The sequence below is a fragment of the Rhinatrema bivittatum genome, chromosome 11 (genome assembly GCF_901001135.1).
Source record: "Rhinatrema bivittatum chromosome 11, aRhiBiv1.1, whole genome shotgun sequence".
In the NCBI taxonomy this organism is placed as follows: Eukaryota; Metazoa; Chordata; class Amphibia; order Gymnophiona; family Rhinatrematidae; genus Rhinatrema; species Rhinatrema bivittatum.
In genome coordinates this window covers 29,132,368-29,153,793 of record NC_042625.1, presented here as the reverse complement: position 1 = coordinate 29,153,793, position 21,426 = coordinate 29,132,368, and the positions used below count along the sequence as shown (strand labels likewise).

At 44.6% G+C, this 21,426-nt stretch overlaps 1 protein-coding gene across 2 annotated transcripts in view; it reads right to left on the bottom strand.

Moving 5' to 3' along the window:
* Positions 1–21,426, bottom strand: part of USP30 (ubiquitin specific peptidase 30) — a 36,546-nt gene that overhangs the window by 3,612 nt on the left and 11,508 nt on the right. For both annotated transcript variants that reach the window (XM_029619330.1, XM_029619331.1), the window contains exons 5-11: positions 20,570–20,673; positions 11,152–11,250; positions 6,266–6,311; positions 4,017–4,111; positions 1,691–1,750; positions 519–605; positions 207–287 (exon numbers count right to left, since the gene is read on the bottom strand). In XM_029619330.1, the coding sequence (XP_029475190.1) occupies positions 207–287; positions 519–605; positions 1,691–1,750; positions 4,017–4,111; positions 6,266–6,311; positions 11,152–11,250; positions 20,570–20,673 (572 nt within the window). The remainder of the gene's footprint in view (positions 1–206; positions 288–518; positions 606–1,690; positions 1,751–4,016; positions 4,112–6,265; positions 6,312–11,151; positions 11,251–20,569; positions 20,674–21,426) is intronic.

Here is a 21,426-nt window from a genome sequence, read left to right as displayed (position 1 = left end):
GACAAAAACAGAGAAAAACCAAGGATGAAAAGGAGAATTAAATACAGCAGCCCCCTAACTTTGGTCACAATTGGGCATTTCAGATGTGACACTCAGTTGTTCACGCTGACCCCTGACCAACAGATTATACTTCCTGCTCTTTGGAAAAGATGTGGAATTTTTTTTTTTTTTTTTTTTTTTTTTTTTTACAAATTATGTCACCTTACCTTCCCCAGCTTTAACTGTTTAACAAACGTTGTCTTCTGGTTCTGTACAGATTGCCCAGTCAATGTCTCGTCTGCTTGAATCTGAAAGAAAAGGGCATACTTTTACAGACTATATAGATCTAAACTCATGCTCATTAGTGTTATAAAAACAAACATCAGGCAAGCTGCATTTGACTCAGACCCCTAGTCCTAGTGATATGCACACAGCCTGAATAGGCAGCCTCCAGCTGCAACGATCCGTAACACCTCTGTCCAGCTCTGCCACAGTATTTACAGCCATACAGATACACACAGCGCACATATTGTACCAACCTTCGTACAGTTTTCACAGACAACATCTTTAACAGATTCTGAAGAAATGAAATGTTGGAGGCAGTGATCCAAAGTCATGGGACGACCCTTAATGGACAAAGAGAAATAATTGCCATTTCAAAATCCCTCATTCCAGCGATAGCAAACCTGTGGCATTCACAGTCCGTTCTACTGGTACTTCGGAGCACCTGAGATCCAAATGTTTCTCTGCACTCTGCTTTTCTAATTCACCAGACTGGCACGAAAGAGCTGCAAGCATAGTTCTGGCACAGTGATTAGAGCAGCAGGTTATGAACCAGGAGACCAGGGTTCAAGTCCCACTGTCACTCCTTGTGACCTTGGGCAAGTCACTTTACTCTCCATTGCCTAAGGTACAAACTTAGATTGTAAGCCCTCTGGGGATAGGTAAATACCTACAGTACCTGAATGTAATCCACTTTGAAGTGCTGAAAAAAAGTGCAAAAAGCGGAATATAAATCTAAATAAATAAAAATGATTTATTTTAAAAAGTGATTTGAGGCTCGCTTTCTAAAAGAAAACAAAATAGAACAAAACAAGGACCAATCTAAAAATGCTAGGCAATATTTTCAGTGAGAGCATGAAAAGTTACAAAAAAAATTCTGAAATTATTCCATCAGTAAACTTTCAGTATTAGGGACTTTCTTCCTCTGTGCAGCCAGGTGATTTCCATACATAAAGAAAGAGGGCAGAACACTTTGAGGAACTGGGACGCGACCTTCAATGTCATTACCATGCTTGCTTTATCCCATCTACAGCTGGTTCAATCCCCACTCCCTTCCTCCTAGTCAGCAACTGAAGAGTGAGTGATTCCACAGCAGCCTGAATTTCATCCATGGCAAGTACAGCCAAGGATGAGATTCTGCACAGGAGGAGGACACTCGTGTTAAAAAAACTTAGCCAGCCAGGTGCATCCTTATTGCTAGCTGAACAAACTCATAAATAAAAACCTGTAGCCACCCACAGAACTGGAAATTTTCACTGTCCTGTCCATTTTCAATACCAGGTGCTCAGTAAGAATTCCCTTATCGGCAGAAAATTCTTACATTTAAGAGAGTTTTCTTGTTAAACTTATAAAATCTATAGTCTTAAGTGACAGTGCACAGGAATCTTGTACACTAAACAGACTTATCTGCCAGTCAGGATCTACATACCCAGGCAGTGGCTGGAATACTCAGAGAAAGGCTGTCAAATGTATCATATCTCACAGGACTCTGAAAGAAAAAGCATACCACATCAGTCATTTTTAAAAGCCAGTCTAAGATTTCCATAATGAACAGCAGGATATATGGGTAAGATTCAGAGTGCACTCTAGGCCAAATTTACAAGCCTGCACCCCCCACCAAAAAAAAAAAAAAAAAAGACATGCATTTGCATTTACTATTTTATTTATTAAAACTTAATATCCCACTTGATAAAACATGTTGTCCAAGCAGTGCTCTAAAACTCTGCATAAAAGAAAGAAATCCTTGGAATTGGTATTAGGTCTCTTGAAATCTGTGTTGGGTATGATCTTGGCCCTCAAAGTCACAAGTAAAATGAATTACAATTTCAATGCCATAAATCTCCCATACCAAAACCACAATAAATTGCCAGCATTCAAACACTAACAACCCTACTTATGAAAAGGCAATTATTATACAACAGGCCCTAAAATGTCAATATACCTACTATTAGGAAAACAGAAAAAGCCAAGCTGCTATAGATCCCTACACAGAACCTACACACTAGCAGAATACGGCAACTCGGTCACACATGTAAAATTACAAACAGACCCCCACCAAATGCAGAATGAAGTGACCATAAAAGTTGTAATACAAACATGCAGACAAAAATTGAATTGTAAACCGCAATAAGCCAGACTGTATGCATACCAATACAAAGAATATTTCCATACTAATACAAAAACATTTCAAAAAACAGCTGACAAAAAGGATATCCACTAATTTAAAATTCATACAAATTTTCCAAAGACCAATAAAATATTTCAAAACAGCACACACAAACACATCCAATACTTGAAAAGTATTTTAAAAATCCCTTGCTGTCCATACCTGGGATCTTTTGATTTCCAGATACCCTGAGATTGTCGTGGATTAACAGGGGAGAGGAGAGGGGTTGTTTGTTTCTCGGTCTCTTCTCTCTCTCTCATGCACACAATCTCACACAGATATGCTCTCACGTACATACACAGACAAACATGCTCTCTTCCCCATCAGACACATTCACTTCCATCAGCAGCAGAAATCCAGCGGGCCGCTTCCTCTTTTTGAGGCGGCAGGGGGGCTGATGCTGCACAGTTTCCTGCGTCTGTGAAGGGGGAGAGCAGCGCCCTGTTGCTCCTCCTGTGCTCCAACACCACGCGGGCCCATTGCAGATACTTCCTCCTCCTGTCACGGGGCGGAAGTCATGCTGTTCTTTCCTCTGCTTCTGGCTGCGACTTCGTGGTCTCTCCCTCCTTCCCACCCAGGCAGACCCACCACTTACTGCTTCATACCACGCGCCTAGTGCTCCCACCGGCCCTGAGTGCACTGTGCAAGCATGCCAGGTACTAAAAAAGCTGCCCATCCCCCTAAGTGAGGACCGGGACTGTGATAACTAGGTTATAACGAGGAGGAGGGAGAGCAGAAAACCCTGGGTAACTGTGAATAAAGGCCCATAGCACCACTAGTGTCTGTTCAAATGGGCAGGAAACCCAAAAGGAGCCAATAAACAAAACGTCCATGCAAATATAATCCTCTGCCATACAGCTACCAATGTACCACTGGCCAGCGAGATCTGCTATTTGTAGAGTACCACTACAATGAACGAACAAGCCAACACTTTTACTGATAGAAATCAGCCCACAACATTTTTTTCTCATCTCAGTTTGTCTTATGTTTGAGTCCTACTCTAGCTCAAGAAGAAAAAAAAGTTTAATATACTGAGGCAGGCCCAATAACTCAGTACCAAGTGCTATACATTGCCCTGCGTAAGATCCCCAGTTCGGTTTTCTGCACCCCAGGGTGGCTGGGGAGGCACTGTTCAGCACTCCAGAGGGAGGGGCAAGGGCAGGAGAGATGTAGTTATTCTTTAAAAGCAACACCAGAAGGCGAATTTAGAGCTCCTGTTTGTAGGGTTCTGGCACAACAATGGCCAGACTCTGTGCACTGGGGAGAAGGACTGGACAGAAAATGAAGGCAAAAAAATATTCCCAGGGAGTTGCACTGAAGGCAGATCCCAGCCCTGGTTTTGACCGAGCTGCAGCCCCAAAAGAAGCAGAAAGAAACTGCAAATTTAAAAAAAAAATAAAAAACCAAAAACGTTTTGACAACATGTAGATTAAACATTGCCTTTGCACTATCTATTGGACACAACAGGAGAATCAAAGACAGAGTTTACCTTAACTTATCCTAGATTCAGAAGAATACAGCGCTAGGGTCCAAGTCCCATGGTTATCAGCTGCATTCAGGGAGCCAGCAATTTATTTATTTATTTTACCTGGTGTTTGCAGCGTTTACAAAGCATGTTGCTGGTCAGTCTTCCATGGAAAGGATGCTGGCACTTCCAGTGACTTGGAATGAGATGTAATGACCCTGAAATAAAGAATAGGGAAGGTTAAAAAAAAAATGTATGCTTCTAAAACAGTGTCAAAGAGTGTCCACCAACTGGAAGACCTGCATCAGGCCCGATTCACTAAAGCTTTTCTCCCATTCTGTGTCTATGGGGTGAAAAAAGGTTTTGTGAATCAGGCCCTAGGTGTTAGACTTTTTTTTTTTTTTTGCACAGAACACAAGATAGGAAACCCCTTGATGAAACAGGTACTGTGGGAAATTATTTTAAAAGCAGTTATTTATTTTACATGAAGAACTTTGTACAGCGATAGAAATTAGTGAAGCAGAGAATCACTAATATTACTAGTGTAATTATTTGATATAAGGCTTATATGTTCTAAGAATAAATGTGCTATTTTTTCTTAGCTTGCCTTGTAACAAGACACAAATCATGAGATCAGATATATTAAAGAGTGGTTACTCAGGAGGCTAAATGTGCAAGTATCAAGGAAAACAGGACAGTAGCAACTTGGCCACACCTAACTGCTTGCTGATGTGATAGGACAGACAGTTGGGGCCTCAAGAACACATGGGAGTAGCTCAGAGAAAAAACAAACTAGGACAAAGGTCAACAGAATCAACATAAAAAGACCTACTTCAAGCTAACTTTGAAATCAGAGAAAGAACAGATCAGAGGAAAAGCTTGTTGGACATTACAGTGGTTAATGAAGTGCTTGATGAACTGTTCCTGGTTTTCCAGCACTGTCTTGTATTCTTTTATTGCTTATTCTCAGACTTATAAGTAACATTTCTATACTTATTTATAAGTGTGTTGTGTATTCTATGATAAAATAACCACCAATATTCCTACCCACTTCAGGTACTTGGTACTGACCGGTGAAAATCCTCTCTCTTTTTTTTTTTAAACAAGAAATAAGGTTTTTAAGCTCCTCCTACTTGGCCATCATCGACACTATAATGTTTAAAGTTGTGGTACCTCCTCACTGCAAACAAACTTTGCAGCAAATACTGTACAAGTTTAAGAGAAGAATGGGAATATCCCCCCCAACCACCACCAGTCACCTGTTGAAAAATGAACTGACAAAGCTAAATGCTGGCAAAACAACTCAGCAATTCATTGAGGCTTGGAGAAAAGGCCTCGCGGTGGTAGGATCCCGTCCCCTTCATGCCTGGTCAGAAGCTAAGCTACTACAGTGAACAGGAGACACCACTGCTTGAAGATGCTGAGCCTTCTGTTCCAAGCAGCCACGTCACCCTGATGCATCCAAACCACGGAAGAAATACAAACAGCTGGGAGGACAATTCAAGAGAAGAGATTTTTCAGGGAGGCACCATAATTAAAAAAAAAAAAAAAAAATCCACAGGTGTACCATAAAATATAATACAGAAAACACATCCTTGCAGAAATGATAAACGAGACCCATGACAACAACCAAAACAAAAGGATATTGATACGCAGACATAAGGGATAAAGCGCAGGACTGCTTCTATGGGCAAGTCCAAAAGCAAAGCACGTTCAAGCAGCAGTGTCTGAATTATTAGGAAGGCTGCTCTCCCAGTAAAAATGTTGCTCGCAGTAATTTTGTTATGGGTTTGACAGTTGCTTGGTTTTGATTGTAAATATTACTGCCCTTGACACAGGGCTTGGGGGTAACCTGCACGGAGCAGCAGTTACTACTATAAGCAGCTTGCTGGGCAGACTGGATGGCCCATTTGGACCTTTTCTGCTGCGATTACTATGTTCCTGTGTAAAAGGCAGAGCATAAAAAAAAAAAACAAACCAGGGCTGTTGCTAATTTAGGGACTGCAGTTAGCACTGCTGAGTAAGCGGGATTATACAAGATCATAAAAAAAGATTTCTGTACGCAGACATTTTGGCACTGCACTTACTAATCAAGGCCATTATCGCTGATTGGAAGATAAGAAAGACCACATAAGGTTTCTGAAGTCCACTTCCATTTTTTTTTCATAGCACATCTTCCTCCAGGAGTAAAGGGTAAGCATTGAGGAGCTGATGCAGAGTAAATGATGATTTGTGTTTGTGGGAAGATCTTGATGACTTGGGCTCTAACGTGGTATGGAGGCGGTCATAGTCTATATTCAGTCAATAAAATCACTTGTACAATTATGCTGAGCAATTTTCAGATTTGAAAACAGAAAAAAAAAAAAAGTTACCTCTTGTTCTGCAGCTTATCTGTCTTTCGGTTATTTCTGGCTGATCCTAAAGCAGAAAATACATTGTTTCAACCCCATCCTGTAAATGAATTGTATATTATAAAACCCTTGATGTGCATCAGCATTCTGTCTCTTGCTCTTATTTACGCCCAGTCTATAGTATACCCAAGGGGCCAAATTAATGGCCCTGCCAGATGAAGAGCTGGCCTTCTTAGCGTTCAGCTGAGGCATGAGGGAGGGGGCGCACCCTCTAGGAGTTCCAGCAGAGATTTCCTTCTGGCCCGAGGAAGCGACGTGCTGTCTCAAACCAAGGGTCAGGCCCCAACACGGGCCAGACGTGGCCCACATGCTGCAGTTGGACCGGATTCTGGCAGCTAAAACTGATTTAAAAACTATCAATTTCCTTTCCCCTCCAAAAGGCAAAAAAAAAAAAAAAAAGAGAGAGAAAAAAATCTTTCAAGAACAGGAGCTTCCAATGAAAATCGCCTTAAGAGCATAAGAAATTGCCATGCTGGGTCAGACCAAGGGTTCATCAAGCCCAGCATCCTGTTTCCAACAGTGGCCAATCCAGGCCACAAGAACCTGGCAATTACCCAAACACCAAGAAGATCCCATGATACTGATGTAATTAATAGCAGTGGCTATTCCCTAAGTAAACTTGATTAATAGCCGTTAATGGACTTCTCCTCCAAGAACTTATCCAAACCATTTTTGAACCCAGCTACACTAACCACATCCTCTGGCAACAAATTCCAGAGCTTTATTGTGCGCCGAGTGAAAAAGAATTTTCTCCGATTAGTCTTAAATGTTGTACTTGCTAACTTCATGGAGTGCCCCCTAGTCCTTCTATTATTCGAAAGTGTAAATAACTGTACGAAGGTTGGTACAATATGTGCACTGTGTGTATCTGTATGGCTGTAAATACTGTGGCAGAGCTGGACAGAGGTGTTACGGATCGTTGCAGCTGGAGGCTGCCTATTCAGGCTGTGTGCATATCACTAGGACTAGGGGTCTGAGTCGAATGCAGCTTGCCTGATGTTTGTTCAAGACCTCTCGTGATCTTAAAGCCTTCAGAGGAAGGAGGTGGTTTTAAAGCTGCGGAAGATAGACATTTTAAGAGTGAGCAGGATAGGCTTCTGGAGGACAAATAGATCAAGGGGTGGGACATCCTAGCTAAGATTGTAGCTCCTAACCTTGAGATGCAATTCTTGAGGATTTTGAAGGCCTTTCTTTACTGGGAGATAAATCTGGCTGTGCCAGCGTTTCTTTTAATTTTTCCTCATTTTATGAACAATGCCCCCCCACCTTTATCAAATGGAGAAAAAACTACAGAAAGGAAGGAAATCAAAAAGGAAGAAAATATTTTAATAGTACTTATGAACTGCTTCACTGATTAAAAGAAAATCACCCGAAACGATGTTCAGCAGTAATATATATCACAATATGACACACATCACAAATCAAAAAACAAACAAAATACAACTTAAAATAATTAAAAACAAATAAAAAAAAGAAAAAACGGGTCCCATACATCACCCATCATTCTCCTACCCGCCCATTACAACAAGCTGTTAGAAAACTGGATCATAAACTGTGATTTCAGCATTCTACATTTTTTCAAATTCAATTCCTCCTTCAGTTCGAGAGGGAGCTCATCCCACAAAGTTGGTGCACCTCTACCAAAACATCTTTCTAATAATTTAATCTGGTGGGCTTTTTACAGGTAGATTTTGCAATCGGGATTTCCCCTTAGAGCTTAAACTCCCGCATACATCAAACCATTTGAGTCTCTTCTTCAACCCCGTAGAAGCGGTACCTCGTAGGGCCCTACACGCTAAGGTTAAACATTGAAATCTGCAACTCAATGATACGGGGAACCAACAAAAGTGGACTAGTCGCTGATCTTCCAGGATTCCCATTACCATGCATGCAGTGGAGCTCTGAATTAATTGGAGTCTTCAAATAGTTTTTCCTGTTAAACCCAAGTAGAGCACATTGTAGTACCGGTAATCTATGCTTGATAGAATTAATGCATAAGTTACTGCTCCGTATGAACGGAGCCGACGTACCATCTTCAATTTCCCATTAAGTATGGCCTATCACATTAGCAATCTGCTTTTCCCATGTACAAATTCTCATCCAAAACACCCAGCGACCTAACCTCCTCTTTAGAAAATAATTCCACACTCCCCAAAATTGGGCACGTCAACAACTGACCAGGACCCATCCTCAGTTCCATTTTAGCCCCCCTTTTTTTTTCTTTAAACACCATCCTGTTTTCACCTAACCAATGTAGCACCGCTTGCAGACATCAATTCAAACTAAAGACTGCATCATCATGATCACTCCCCCCCCAAAAGGTGCCAAGATCTGTATATCATCTGCGTAGATAAATATTTCAGATCCAAATTTTCAGACAATATTTCCCAGTGGAGCTAAGAAAACGTTAAATAGAATGTGGGGACAATGAGGAACCATGTGGGATTCCAATTGAATTTTCCTACTAAAGGGATTTATTCCCTTGCCAAAATATAAAGACAGTCAGAAAACTCAAGAGCCATTTGAGAACCGTACCCCTCAAACCAGCTTCTTTACAACGTCTCATGAGCAACTACAACAAAGGCATGTGTGAGGTCCAATAACACTAATAATACAGTCTCTTTCTTCACAAATAAGTGTGGGAGTAGCTTCCTTGTTACAGCGGTTACTACCCCAAACCAAATTAGCTTGATACTTCACTTTCAATGCATATCCAAGCAGCTCTCTGCTTCAATGGCAGGGGGTAATGAAGAAAAGAGGATTTATATTCAGACAACAACCAACAAGGACTAAATTGCACAGGCTGGGCAAACAAATAAGCATCGGAGTAGCTTGCTTGTTGTGGCGGTTACTACCCCTAACCAATTAGTCTTGATACTTCACATTGATGCAGCTCCAGCACTGCTCTCTACATCAATTGGCGGGGGTGGAAGGAAATTAGAACCAAAAAGTTACCAATAAGGGCCCTGACCTCAGCGGTCAGAGTAAGAGATAAGTATGAGAAAAATAAGTATGAAAGCTTGCTGGGCAGACTGGGTGGGCCATTTGGTCTTCTTCTGCCATCATTTCTATCCTTCCTCAGGAGTATTTCTTCCATCCTAGCTGTTAAAAGAATCTCTGTACTATACCCTCACTAAATCCTTCCTGAGTTGTATCAAGGAAATCAGACATCTGAGAAGTGATGACCTTTTCCACAATCTTTGCAACATCAGTGTTGCGTCCGTCGGTCGCAGAAGGCTGCAACCGCTCTGCCTCACCCTTTTTTTGCCTTTCTCCGCCTCCATGGGTAAGACTGGCTGCCTCTGGTGCCGAAGCCCTTGGCGTCTCCAACAGCATGGGTGTCCCTGTCCGCCATGCTCATTCCCGTGGCCTCCTAGGGCATGCGCATGCTGCATACGCTTATCCACACGTCATGGTGGGAACCTCGGGGGCGTCCCCACCGCATGACGTTCATACCTCCGGGTATTTAAGACTAAGCTCTACTCAGAACAAACGAGTTAGCAAGGACTTTGGTTTAGCTACTCTGACCGCTTCTAAGCTGCATGCTTAGACTCCTCGCTACCCTCCAGGGTATCTCGCTCCTGAAGAAGCTCTGGGCACCCGCTCCTCGGGGGCCTCTCGCTTCCAACTACCCTTTGGAGTTTCTTCCACTAACTAGACAACCGCTCCTCGGGGGTCTTTCTTCTCTTCTCAGGATTCTGTGCTTCCAGGTACTCGATCCTCAAGGGCCTATCCAGCTCAGAGTATCCTGCACCACGGACCTCGGATCCCACAGTCACCATCCGCCAGGGGAATTCCTGCACTACTCTTCAGTGAGTACCTCTATGATCCAGCTCTCCAATTCCACCCACCAGGTTTGGCTTATCCCGCTCTACGGAACACTACCAACCTTCCTCATCAGGGTGAGACCTAGTCATCTGAGGCTGTCTGAACATATTGGCACCTTGCTGGACTTCTGTGCCATATCCTCCTGCACCATTACCATCATTCTACAGCAGTACAATAAAGCTTTCCACCTCCAGTGTCTACTCTCTAAGTTTAGCCTATCGCTGTGGTTCCCCACGGGTCCCCTCCCCATGGGAGGAGTCATCACCACTGCGACTAAGAGTCCACACTATGCCTCAAACCCAACAATCAGGTTTGCTTTTTTGTACATTTCATATTTGGGTTTTCATCTTGCGAACTTGATCAGCTTCAAAATGTTGCTCTCAATTGATAACGAATTGACGCATTAAAGCATTGTAGAACATTAACTCAATCACCTCAGCCAATGATTTACCTGTGTGAGACTACATGCACACACATTTCAAAAAACCTCTTCAGTGGTTCACTGCTAATTTTAATCATCAAAACAAATGGTGATAAGCAACTGCTCCACATAGGTAGGACCTGAGTAACTGTCATCAAAATGTATGGCATAGTCAAAGCAAGAGGAGGCCAGGAACCACCAGTTATTTAACATGGCCCCGATGACTAGGAAGGAGCTGCCAGAAAAAGATGAATGTTGAACACGGATTGACTTTTGGTATCCCTTCACATTAAACCTTTTTTGCTACAGCACAATGGGCTCTATCATCTGGTAGTCTACCATCTGGAATGCTCTGTTAACTAGTATCTTCCCCAGGTCATAAATTCTATGGAGGGGAAGGGATGAATTAGGACACAAAGTCCCTTTTCTCTGCTCTGTCCACTCCAGCCACCCTCCCCTCCTGTTTCCTGCCTGGGAGGGGAGGGGCTAGAGAAGGAAGCAGAGGGCTCTCAGATAACCCCTCATCCCGCTAGTCACCATGGATACCAGGTACCAGAGCTTTTAAAGTATTTTTTATTTAGTATGACACACTGCTTACCTCCAATGAATGAATATCAAATAGATGTGTGACTCGTGGCCGACGTTCCCTCTCATCCTCTAATGATGATGTCAGGACATGGAACAGCTCATGGGCATCCTACTGAGCAAAAATAGGTTGCTTAATGCAAGTAACAAGTCAGCAGCATCACAGTGTACCCACATTATGCCATGCACTCCAAAGGATGACACTGCAGTGCACAGAAAAAACATGTAGAATTCTGGCCTATATTTTTACGGATCAAACAATTGAATAAAACTTTCTTGTGCTTTGTGACTTCTGGAAAAAAAAAAGGGAAAATTGGTTCTTACCTGCCAATTTTTGTTCCTGAACTACCCCAGATCAGTCCAGACAAGTGGGTTTTGCATCCCTACCAGTAGATGGAGGCAGAGAACTAAAAACTTTAAGATACTGCTACATAAGAGTGCCATCTGCAGTCCTTCAGTATTGACCTGTACCCAAGCCAACTATAGAACTCCTCCTCAACAAGCCCCTAAATGAGGGCGAATGCCAAATCAAAGGTTAAAGCCCCCCAAACAGAAAAACCACAAATCAACCCAAGGGGCTAACCACAACCTGGGAAACTTCTTTAGGTTCTGCATATAAACATTCTGACAGTTCTTCCCAGTAAGCATGCCCCAACACGGACTTGCCATAACAGTCTCTGGACTGATCTGTGGTACTTCGGGAACTAAAATTAAGTAGGTAAGAACCAAAATTTTCCTTTCCTGTTCATACCCCAGATCAGTCAAGACAAATGGGATGTACCAAAGCATCCTTACACTGGGTGGGCCCTCTCAACATACTTTCGCCAAAGGTCGGCTTTCCTAGAACCTGAACATCTAAACAGTAATGGCAATATAACGTGTTAAGAGAAGACCTCATCACCGCTCTACAAATCTCCTGCAGCAACACCGACACTTTAATAAAGTACGCACACAACCCCTCTGGAATTCTTCTTCCCTTACAAAAAGAGGTCAAAACAAAAGTTGCCTTCAAGCAACACACTATCGTGCCCCTGGAGACCTTGCATCTATTTCTGGCACCTCCAAACAATACAAATGATCTGACCGCTAAAAACTGTTTGTGACCTTTGCCTTCAGCAACTCAGCAGACCAATTCAGGAAGGAAGGAGCTCCACAGTCCGATTCGGGTGAAATGAAGATGCCAGCTTAAATAGGAACAAAGATACCATGCACACAGACACCCCCCTCAATCGAAATCTTCAGAAATGGTTCCCTGCAGGGCAAAGCCTGCAGCTCTGAGATCCTTCTGAACGAACACATGCCACCAAAAATACCACCTTCAGCATGAGGTCCTTTAACGACGCAGTCTTCAACGGCTCAGTACGGAGGCCCACAGAGCACCCACAAGACCACGCCGAACCCAATCTATGCACCGGCGGCCGCAGATGCTCGACCCCCTTCAAAAACCAATGACCTTTTACCTTGAGTATACCTCCGAGACATCCTAAGGCTGCCACCTGAACACACAAGTAATTGCAAACTAAGCCCTTGAAAATCACGGGCTCAGAGTATCCTTTTAGTTGCAAGCACCTGCTCTCAAAAGTCAAGTCGCAAGACAAAAGTGATCCACCTGATCCAAGAAAATATGACCTTGCCTTAACAGCCCCTGCAAATGAGCCAATCTCAGGGACCCATTAATTGCACGCTAAACCAGATCCGGGAACCACGGATGATGCAACTTCTCTGACACCACCAGTACCACCTGGCCTGGATGCATCTTGATGCGCTTACACGCTCGACCTATTAAACGGTCATGGTGGGAACACATACAGCAGGATCCTTGTCAGCCATGGAAGAACCCAAGCATCTATGCCCTTGACTGCAACCTATTGTCTGTGGCTGAAGCTTGCTGCCTTTGGCGCTGCTCCTTGACGCCATCAGATCCAGACGGGGAATGCCCCAACAAGACTGAATAGGCCACATGCTTCCTTCGACAGCTCCCATTCTCCCAGGTCCAACTGCTGCCTGCTGAGATAGTCTGCTTTCACATTGTCCACTCCTGCAACATGTGAAGCGGCTATCCCCTGCAAATGTCACTCAGCCCAGGCAAAAAGGTCCTGGACTCCTTGGGCACCAGTGCAATTCTTCGTTCCCCCTTGCTGAGTGATAGCCACCATTGTCGCATTGTCCAAAAATTCTCTGACAATTTGACCTCTGACTTGTGGAAGGAATTTCACCAACACCCTGCACACTGCTCTCGTTTCCAAGTGATTGACAGACCAGGATGCTTCCACTTGCAACCACAGTCCTTGTTCCATCCATTCTTGACAGATCGCCCCCCAAATCCTTGAGATTGGCATCTGTGATTCCTATAACACTATCCAGAACCTCCAAGCCCATCCCTTTTTCCAAATTGGGCCAACACAGCCACCACAAGAGACTGGACCTGGACACTTCCTGCAGTGGTAAAGGTGGATGAAACTCCTCTGACAACAGATTCCAGTGCAACAGCAACACTCCCTATAGAGGGCACATGTGGGGAAAAAGCCCATGGCCAAATTCAATGTAAATGCCATTGAACCCAGTACCTGAAGATAATCCCAAGCTCTGGGCACTGGCATCTGCAAAATCCACACCACCTGAGATTGTACCTTCCGAATCCTCTCTGAGGTGAGAAACACTCTGCCAAGCTGAATACTGAACTTCACTCCCAAGTATTCCAGCATCTGGGTAGAGCTCGGGTGACTCTTTGCCAAATTCACCACCCAGCTCAAGGACTGCAACATTTCCATCACTGTGCGCACAGACTGCAGGCATACCTCCTCCGATAAGCCAGTCATCCCGATAAGTATGAACTAGGATCCCCTCCCTGCAGAGAGCCTCTGCCACCACCTTTGTGAATGGTTTACTGACTGCACCTCGGATGAACGGGAGGGCCCAAAACTGGCCCCAGAACCATAACACGTAGAATCTTTGATGTTCTTCCTGGATGGGTATGTGCAGATAGGTAGTGCTGGTGCTAGCTGTGCGAATTGTGCTGTTCTCCCCCCCCCCCCCATTTCATTCAGTCTTTGTCTCGGGCCTACCAAAAAATGCCCAATTCCTTCCAGCAACCTAAACGTTAAAACTGTCACCCCTCTACCCTCCGGATCTTCACCCCCTCCCCTGGAACCCATTTCTTGTGCATGTGAACATTGACACCCCACCCAGATTTGAGATCGGGCTGTACAAATCCAACGAACTACAAATCTGCCTTGTCTACTCTCCCCCCCACCCCCACCCCGGCCTCCTAGAACTCAACCCCTCCCCCCTTATTAAATTCATTACTGATACCATCAATATTGAAGCCCCCGCCATTATCTTAGGAGACTTCAATCTCCATGTAGATGCTTCCCCCCTTTCATCGTCCTGTGAAACCTTCAACTCCCTCAACGCCATTGGCTATAAACAAATAGTTTCCGCTCCCACCCATAAAGCTGGGCACACCCTAGATCTCATCTTTATTAACTCCTGCATCCTTTCCATCAACACGCCCTCATGCACCCTTGTTCCATGGTCGGACCATTCCATCAAAACCCTACTCTCCATAGAGGCACCTACAGTGTGCAACCCTGCCCCAAATACCTCTATTGTCTTCAGAAAATCCTGCCCCAGCGAAGATCTTATCTCAGCCTTTTCCAGATCCCTGCCCAAACTTGACTGCACTAATCCTGATACTGCTCTTAACTCGTGGAGCAACCTTACCCTCGACATTGCAAATAACTTATTCCCAATCACCAGACGTGAGCTGAACCCATCTGCAAAAAATCTGAAACCATGGTACACCGCTGAATTAAAGCAAATGAAAAATGAACTCAGACAAAAAGAAAGAGCCTGGCGAAAAGCCCCCTCTCCACAACTACTAAGAAAATGTGTAACGTTCACATTGTTTTTCTATTACACAACTGCTAAGAAAAATGTATACTTCTGTAAACAGTTATGATGGCTCTACCGAATGACGGTATATAAAACTCAACAAATAAATAAATACAAAGTTTCCATTTTCAAATCTGCCCTACATCATTACAGACTCTCCACACTTAATGCCAAACGCGATTTTTACTCCTCTAAAATACATGATTACATGTACAACACGAAAGCCCTCTTTTCTTATGTTGCTGAACTTACTAAATCTGCCCCTCCCCCCATCCCTGACAATGAACCTAGTAGCAAATGTGAAGAACTGGCACTCTACTTTCACAATAAAATAGTTAATATCCTCCTCAGATTCCCCCCTAACCCCCACCCTATCTCCTCGGGCCCTTGCCCAACATCTGCCACCCTAGACTCCCTTGACCTTACCTCCTCCAAGGAAATCAAATCAATCCTCAAAAAGATCAAACCTGCAACCCACCCCTCAGACACCATCCCCACTAAAGCCCTTCTCACTATACCCAATACCATAGCCAAACCATTAGCCGATATTATTAACTGCTCCCACTCCTCTGGCATAGTCCCAGACACCCTTAAGCACGCAGGGGTTAAACCCTTGCTTAAAAAACCTTCGTTAGACCCTAAGGACCCAGCCAACTTTCGTCCAATATCTAATCTCCCATTTATCTCTAAAATCATGGAAAAGGTAGTCAACTCCCAACTAACGGAGTACCTCGAAAATAATAGGATACTTCATTCCTCACAATTCAGCTTTCGCAAGCACCTTAATACTGAAACCCTCTTACTCTCCCTCTCAGACTACCTCCTCAGAGGCATGGACCAAGGACACTGCTACATCCTTGCTCTACTGGACATTTCTGCCGCTTTCGATACTATAAGCCACAATCACCTCCTCTCCCGCCTATCCGACATTGGCCTCTCTGGCTCTGCTCTCCAGTGGTTCACATCATATCTATCTAACAGACAATTCTCAGTCAAAGTAGGCAATACTGAATCCACCCTTTACGCCCTCTCCCAAGGAGTTCCTCAAGGTTCCGCCCTCTCGTCCACCCTTTTCAATGTCTACCTTACTCCCCTCTGTCAGCTCCTATCTGACCTTGGCCTCAAATTCTACCTATATGCTGACGTTCAAATCATCATACCCATTATTGATTCTTTTATCTGATGCCCTAAAATTCTGGGGGAACTGCCTTGCTGCCATTAACACCCTCCTCTCTAATCTCCACCTTGCTTTAAACCCCTCTAAAATGGAACTGCTCCTCATTTCTCAACACCTACCCCCCAAACCCGCCCTTGCAAACGACCCGGCATATAGCGCCTTTCCCGCACAACATTGTGTTCGAAACCTTGGAGTTCAAATTGACCAGCAACTGAACCTAAAAAAAACACATCAACACAATCCTCAAGGAAGGTTTCTATAAGCTTAATGTGATGAAAAAATTAAAACCATTACTCCATGTCAGTGATTTCCGCACCGTCATCCAAGCCACCCTCTCATCTAAAATGGACTATTGTAACTCCCTCTTCCTAGGCCTCCCCCACTCCACTATAAAATCACTTCAAATGCTTCAGAATGTGGTAGCTAGGACCATATCCAATGCCCGTAAATATGACCATATCACTCCCATCCTTAAAGACCTTCACTGGCTCCCGATCCCCTCTCGTATCCTCTATAAAACTCTCACTACGATCCACAAAGCCATTTACACTCACAACTCAAACTGGCTTGATGAGCCACTCCGTCACACGCGCTCTAACCGCCCCACCAGAGCTTCTAATAAAGGGACCCTCCACGTGCCTTCCCTAAAGAAGGCACACCTTGCATCCACGAGGGACCGAGCCCTTTCTATTGCTGGGCCTACACACTGGAATTCACTACCTTCAAACCTCCGAATTCAGAACTAACCTAAAAAGACCTGGCTCTTCAAACAAGCAGACCCTCCATAGCAACTCCATACTCCCATACCCCTTTGCTGCGCCAGCATGTAACCTGAACCTATGTATAAAGTTATGTTACACTGTTTCACTGTTTTCTGGTTTTGCGTATTCCTGCAACCAGCCTGTTGCGCTTGTATCTCCAACTCTTTGCTGTATCTCTGTTCCTATGTAATCCCTTCCCTGATGCTTGTTTATTGTAATTTCCAATCTGTAGTTCTACTGTAAACCGATATGATGTCACTACTAATATCGGTATAAAAAAAGTCTTAAATAAATAAAGAGTATTAGGTGCCCTAGGCAAATCTAATACCCTTGCACCCCGCCTCCTACTCTCTCCCTGTACACAGTTAAAATTATGCGTTCATTATTCAAGTTTTACATGAAAAAATATACAAAGTACAGTCTGAGGTAAAAAATTCCACTCAACTAACTGCTGCTATCACCATCCACTACGTTTCCATATGGAAAAACAGGAACTCGCCTCCTTCCTTTTTTGGCACGACACAGTAAATCGAGTACCTCCCATGACCGCTCTCCCTGGCCATCACTGGTACTATCGTGCCTGCAACTGAAGGCGACACAACGAGTCCCGAATCGCTACTTGCTTGCCTCGGACACTGCACTGAGATACCACAAAAGCTTCCGTGATGGGGAGAAAAATTCTAAAGCATAGCCATCCCTTATTACCTCTAGGACCCATTGGTGCAAAGTAATCTTGGTTCAGTCTTCGTAAAATTGCGATAGACGGCCTTCCACCGCCATCTGGAGAGAATGGACCAGCCTGGCTTCATTGTGAAGCCTTACCGCCACCTGCCCCCTGGTCGGAGCCCTCTCGGGGAATTCTACGGGTGCTTCAAAAGGACTGCCGCCTACCGGATCCCTGGTTCTGCCCTGAAGACAGAGCAGAACCCTTAGTGGGATGAAAACTGCCGCACCTCCCGAAACCTAGAACAAGGCAGAAAAGACTTCCCGACTGTCATCTTATCCTCCGGCAGCTTATTCCCTTTAGACTCCCCCAAAACCTTCATCGATTGTTTCAGGTCTTCCCCGAGCAACAATTTTCCTTCCTTTAAAAGGGAAGATTACAGAGCTGAGACTTGGACCACATATCAGCTGACAAATTCTGCAACCACAGCAGATGTTGCACCGAGGCTGCAACCATATTCCTGGCCGAAGTCCAGCTCAAGTCATAAAGCATGTCAGCCTCATATGCAATCCTGGCCTCCACCTGAGTTGCCTGGCTATTAAACACCAGCGTCTGCTGAAGACTTCTCCTGAGTCTTCTGGACCCAGCATAAACAGGTCCTCTGCATCATACTTCCAAGAATAACCGCTCACAGGCTCAGCGCCGAGACTTCAAACATCATTTCCCAATGAATCTCTAGCTTACGGTCCTGTGCATCCTAACGCTGCCCAACCCACAACCAGAATGGTCGTCTTGTTAGAGACCGTCGAGTCCGAAGCATCCACCTTCAGCAATACCAGCAGCTGCAGGATATCTTCCATGAGGGGATACATATTTGCTATGGCTCTAGCCACCTTGGGGCTCACCTCTGGGAATTCCCATTCCTGGTTTACCAGCTTCTTGATCCTTTTAGGGAAAGGTTTTTGGTGGAACCCAGAGTCCAACCAACACCAAATCCATCCCTTCATTGTCCAACTCCTCCTAGACCACCCTAATACCTAGTTCCTTCCAAACTTGGGAAATAAGGGGACTCAACCCGCGAGTGGTTCATCTGTTCTGTAAGGAGTTATCTCCCTCCGTTATCAGGACCTTTCTTGGACCAGCCATGTCCTTATCCCTGTCCTGATAGACATCCACCATGAGATCTGCTGGGTCATCCAGGTCCGAATTACCTGAGCCGCCAGGCCCCTCAGGATGGTCCAGGCCCAGCCAGTGAAGGAGGTCCTCTGTCCTCCTGGCCAAGGAGCCCTTTGGCCTCTTTGCAGCAGGACGAGATGGCTGACAGAAATGCCCTGTTTATAGCCAGTGCTTTTCCTGGTTAAAAAGGCCTTATGTGTAAGCAAGAAAAGATCTGAGGAAAACTCCACTTCATCCTCCTCATCTGGCCTAGAGCTTATATCCCCACCCCCACCCTGATGGAACTGCCAGAGACAATGGGGGAGGGGAGTCCCATCACCTTCCAAGCTGTAGCCCTTCTCCTGCCTGATGGGCTGTTTAGGCTCCCAGTATTAATCCTTTCAGGGCCCTGAGAACCTGTGGCTCTCCTCCCAGCCTTGTTCCCTTCGGAGGTCCCTTCCCCTACAGAAACAAATCACGGCATGGCGCCACTGCATTCAGCTGTCCCCGAGCCAGGCCACTGGCCAGACCAGCTTTCCCGCGCTGGAAAACCACTGTCGGCGCCATCTTGTCTCCACATTTCTGGGCCTGCTGCAGAGGAATAGAAGCCGCATGATCACGACACGCGGGAGAAGAGGGGAACACGGCCCAACGCAGCCTCCGACTCCCCGAGCAGCCCGAAGCCACGAACAGAGGAGCTACGTTGCTCCCTTCCCCAGCCCAGGCCTGCCCAGATGATCAAACCAGGAACAGTCCCTGTGGTTACTGCTAAATGACAAATGTAACTTTTTTTTTTTTTTTAAAGAAAAAAATAAAACACAAACAAAAAACCACTAGCCACAACACAGGAAGAAATTCAAGCAAAAAAAGGAATATTTCCCTAGCTTTAGCAACACCTCTGGGAAGGAGCCTTCAGGGGATAAAAAGGAACCAGGACCCCTGGCTGTCAGACCCCTGGATCTGCTACAGGCTAAAGCCGATCAGGGATTACCAACACCCCCCCCCCCCCCCCGGCTCAACCTGAGGGTTGGCCGACAAAGGAACCTAATACCTCATGAAGCATCTTCTAACTTCTCTTCTTCTGTCCCTTTCTTTCTTCTTAACTGCAGCTTTGCACCTCTACCATCTGCTGGAGACAGAGAAATGACATTCTCGCTTATGTAGCAGTGCCTCAAAGTTTTGTTCTCTGCCTTCCATCTGCTGGTAGGGATGCAAAACCCACTTGTCTGGACTGATCTGGGGTGCAAACAGGAAAGTAGGATTTCAACCACAAAACCATGCAGCAAACAAAGAAAATGCTTTTGTATCTGTACAGAGCTCTAGGCAACATAGTAATGATGACAGACAAATGGTTCATCCAGGAAGCTGCTTATGGTAGTAACTGCCTCATCATGTAGGTTACTCCCATGCTAAGGGTAGTAATATACTAAATTGTAATTATATTTAAAGCATAGAAAATGCTGCTGAATTTTCATAGACTATTGCTCCAGTTCACCACTCAACACACCCTTCGTCTTAAGTTTTTGGGTGTGAAGGACCTTGAGATAGTGCAACACAAACTTGAGAATCAGGACGGCCACTGTAACACAATCTCCAGGCAAACACTAATGTGTGAAAGAGGACATAGCTTGAATGACACATCAGAATTGCAGGAAATCTATGCTAACTGCACTTTTGCTGTTATTTCATCTACAGCAGGAAGCCCTCTGTAATATCTTGGCACAGAGAAGAAAGGCAATCACAGACTCTGGAGCCTCTCAGGGTCCTCTGGTTGAATTACCTGCTCTTCAAACGAAGAGATCTGCCATCTGTACATCCGTAACACGTCCAACAAACCGCTGGCATCCACGACATCGTCCTCCATGGTTTCTTGAGTGGATAACGCTAAAATAATATTAATAGCTTATGGTAAAGTTTGTAAAATTGCACGAGCCCAGGGAACATATACTAGGAGGCACTCAGCAACTGCATGCACCAAATACTGAGGGACCTTTAGAAGCAAAGTACTTTCTACTTCTGGCAGACTTCAAACTGATCACAAGTAGGCAGTTAACCCTTAATGCAGGGAGCATGGAAGGAAAAAAAAATTGGAACTTAAAATGTGATTTTCATCAGTAATGAGCAGGGGACATCACTGATTTAACAAGCTCGTGCTTGCTGCCCAACCAGGGAGTTTACTCCTCCTGCTTTGGCCATGGTGAAGTAATATTGGGTCATTAAACCCCCTGACTATTGTACAGGCTCCGAGTCTTAGCCAAAAGACCAAGAAGAGACCATCCTTAGCTCATGGCTCAAACCTCTGTTTGGATCTTAGCCAAAAAGAGGGAAAGGAACAATCTAAAATTGTACAGTAAACCATGTAAAATGTAAGCTACAAGAGGATTTTAACTACATTCACTCGGATGTAGAATTCTAGAATCCGTATCGGTCCCGAAAAAATCTGTAGACTGTGAAACCCTTTTGAAGAACAGACCAAAAAAAAAAAAAAGGTATCACATCTGAAGAGGAGGCCCACAAGGTCTCAAAAGTTCATGCATTGCTCCTTTAAAAGGCATCACAGCCTACAAAGATTCCAGCTACCTTTTCCAAAGTATCTGCAATAAAGTTCTGTTTCTGTGGCTCTCAAAGGACAATTTC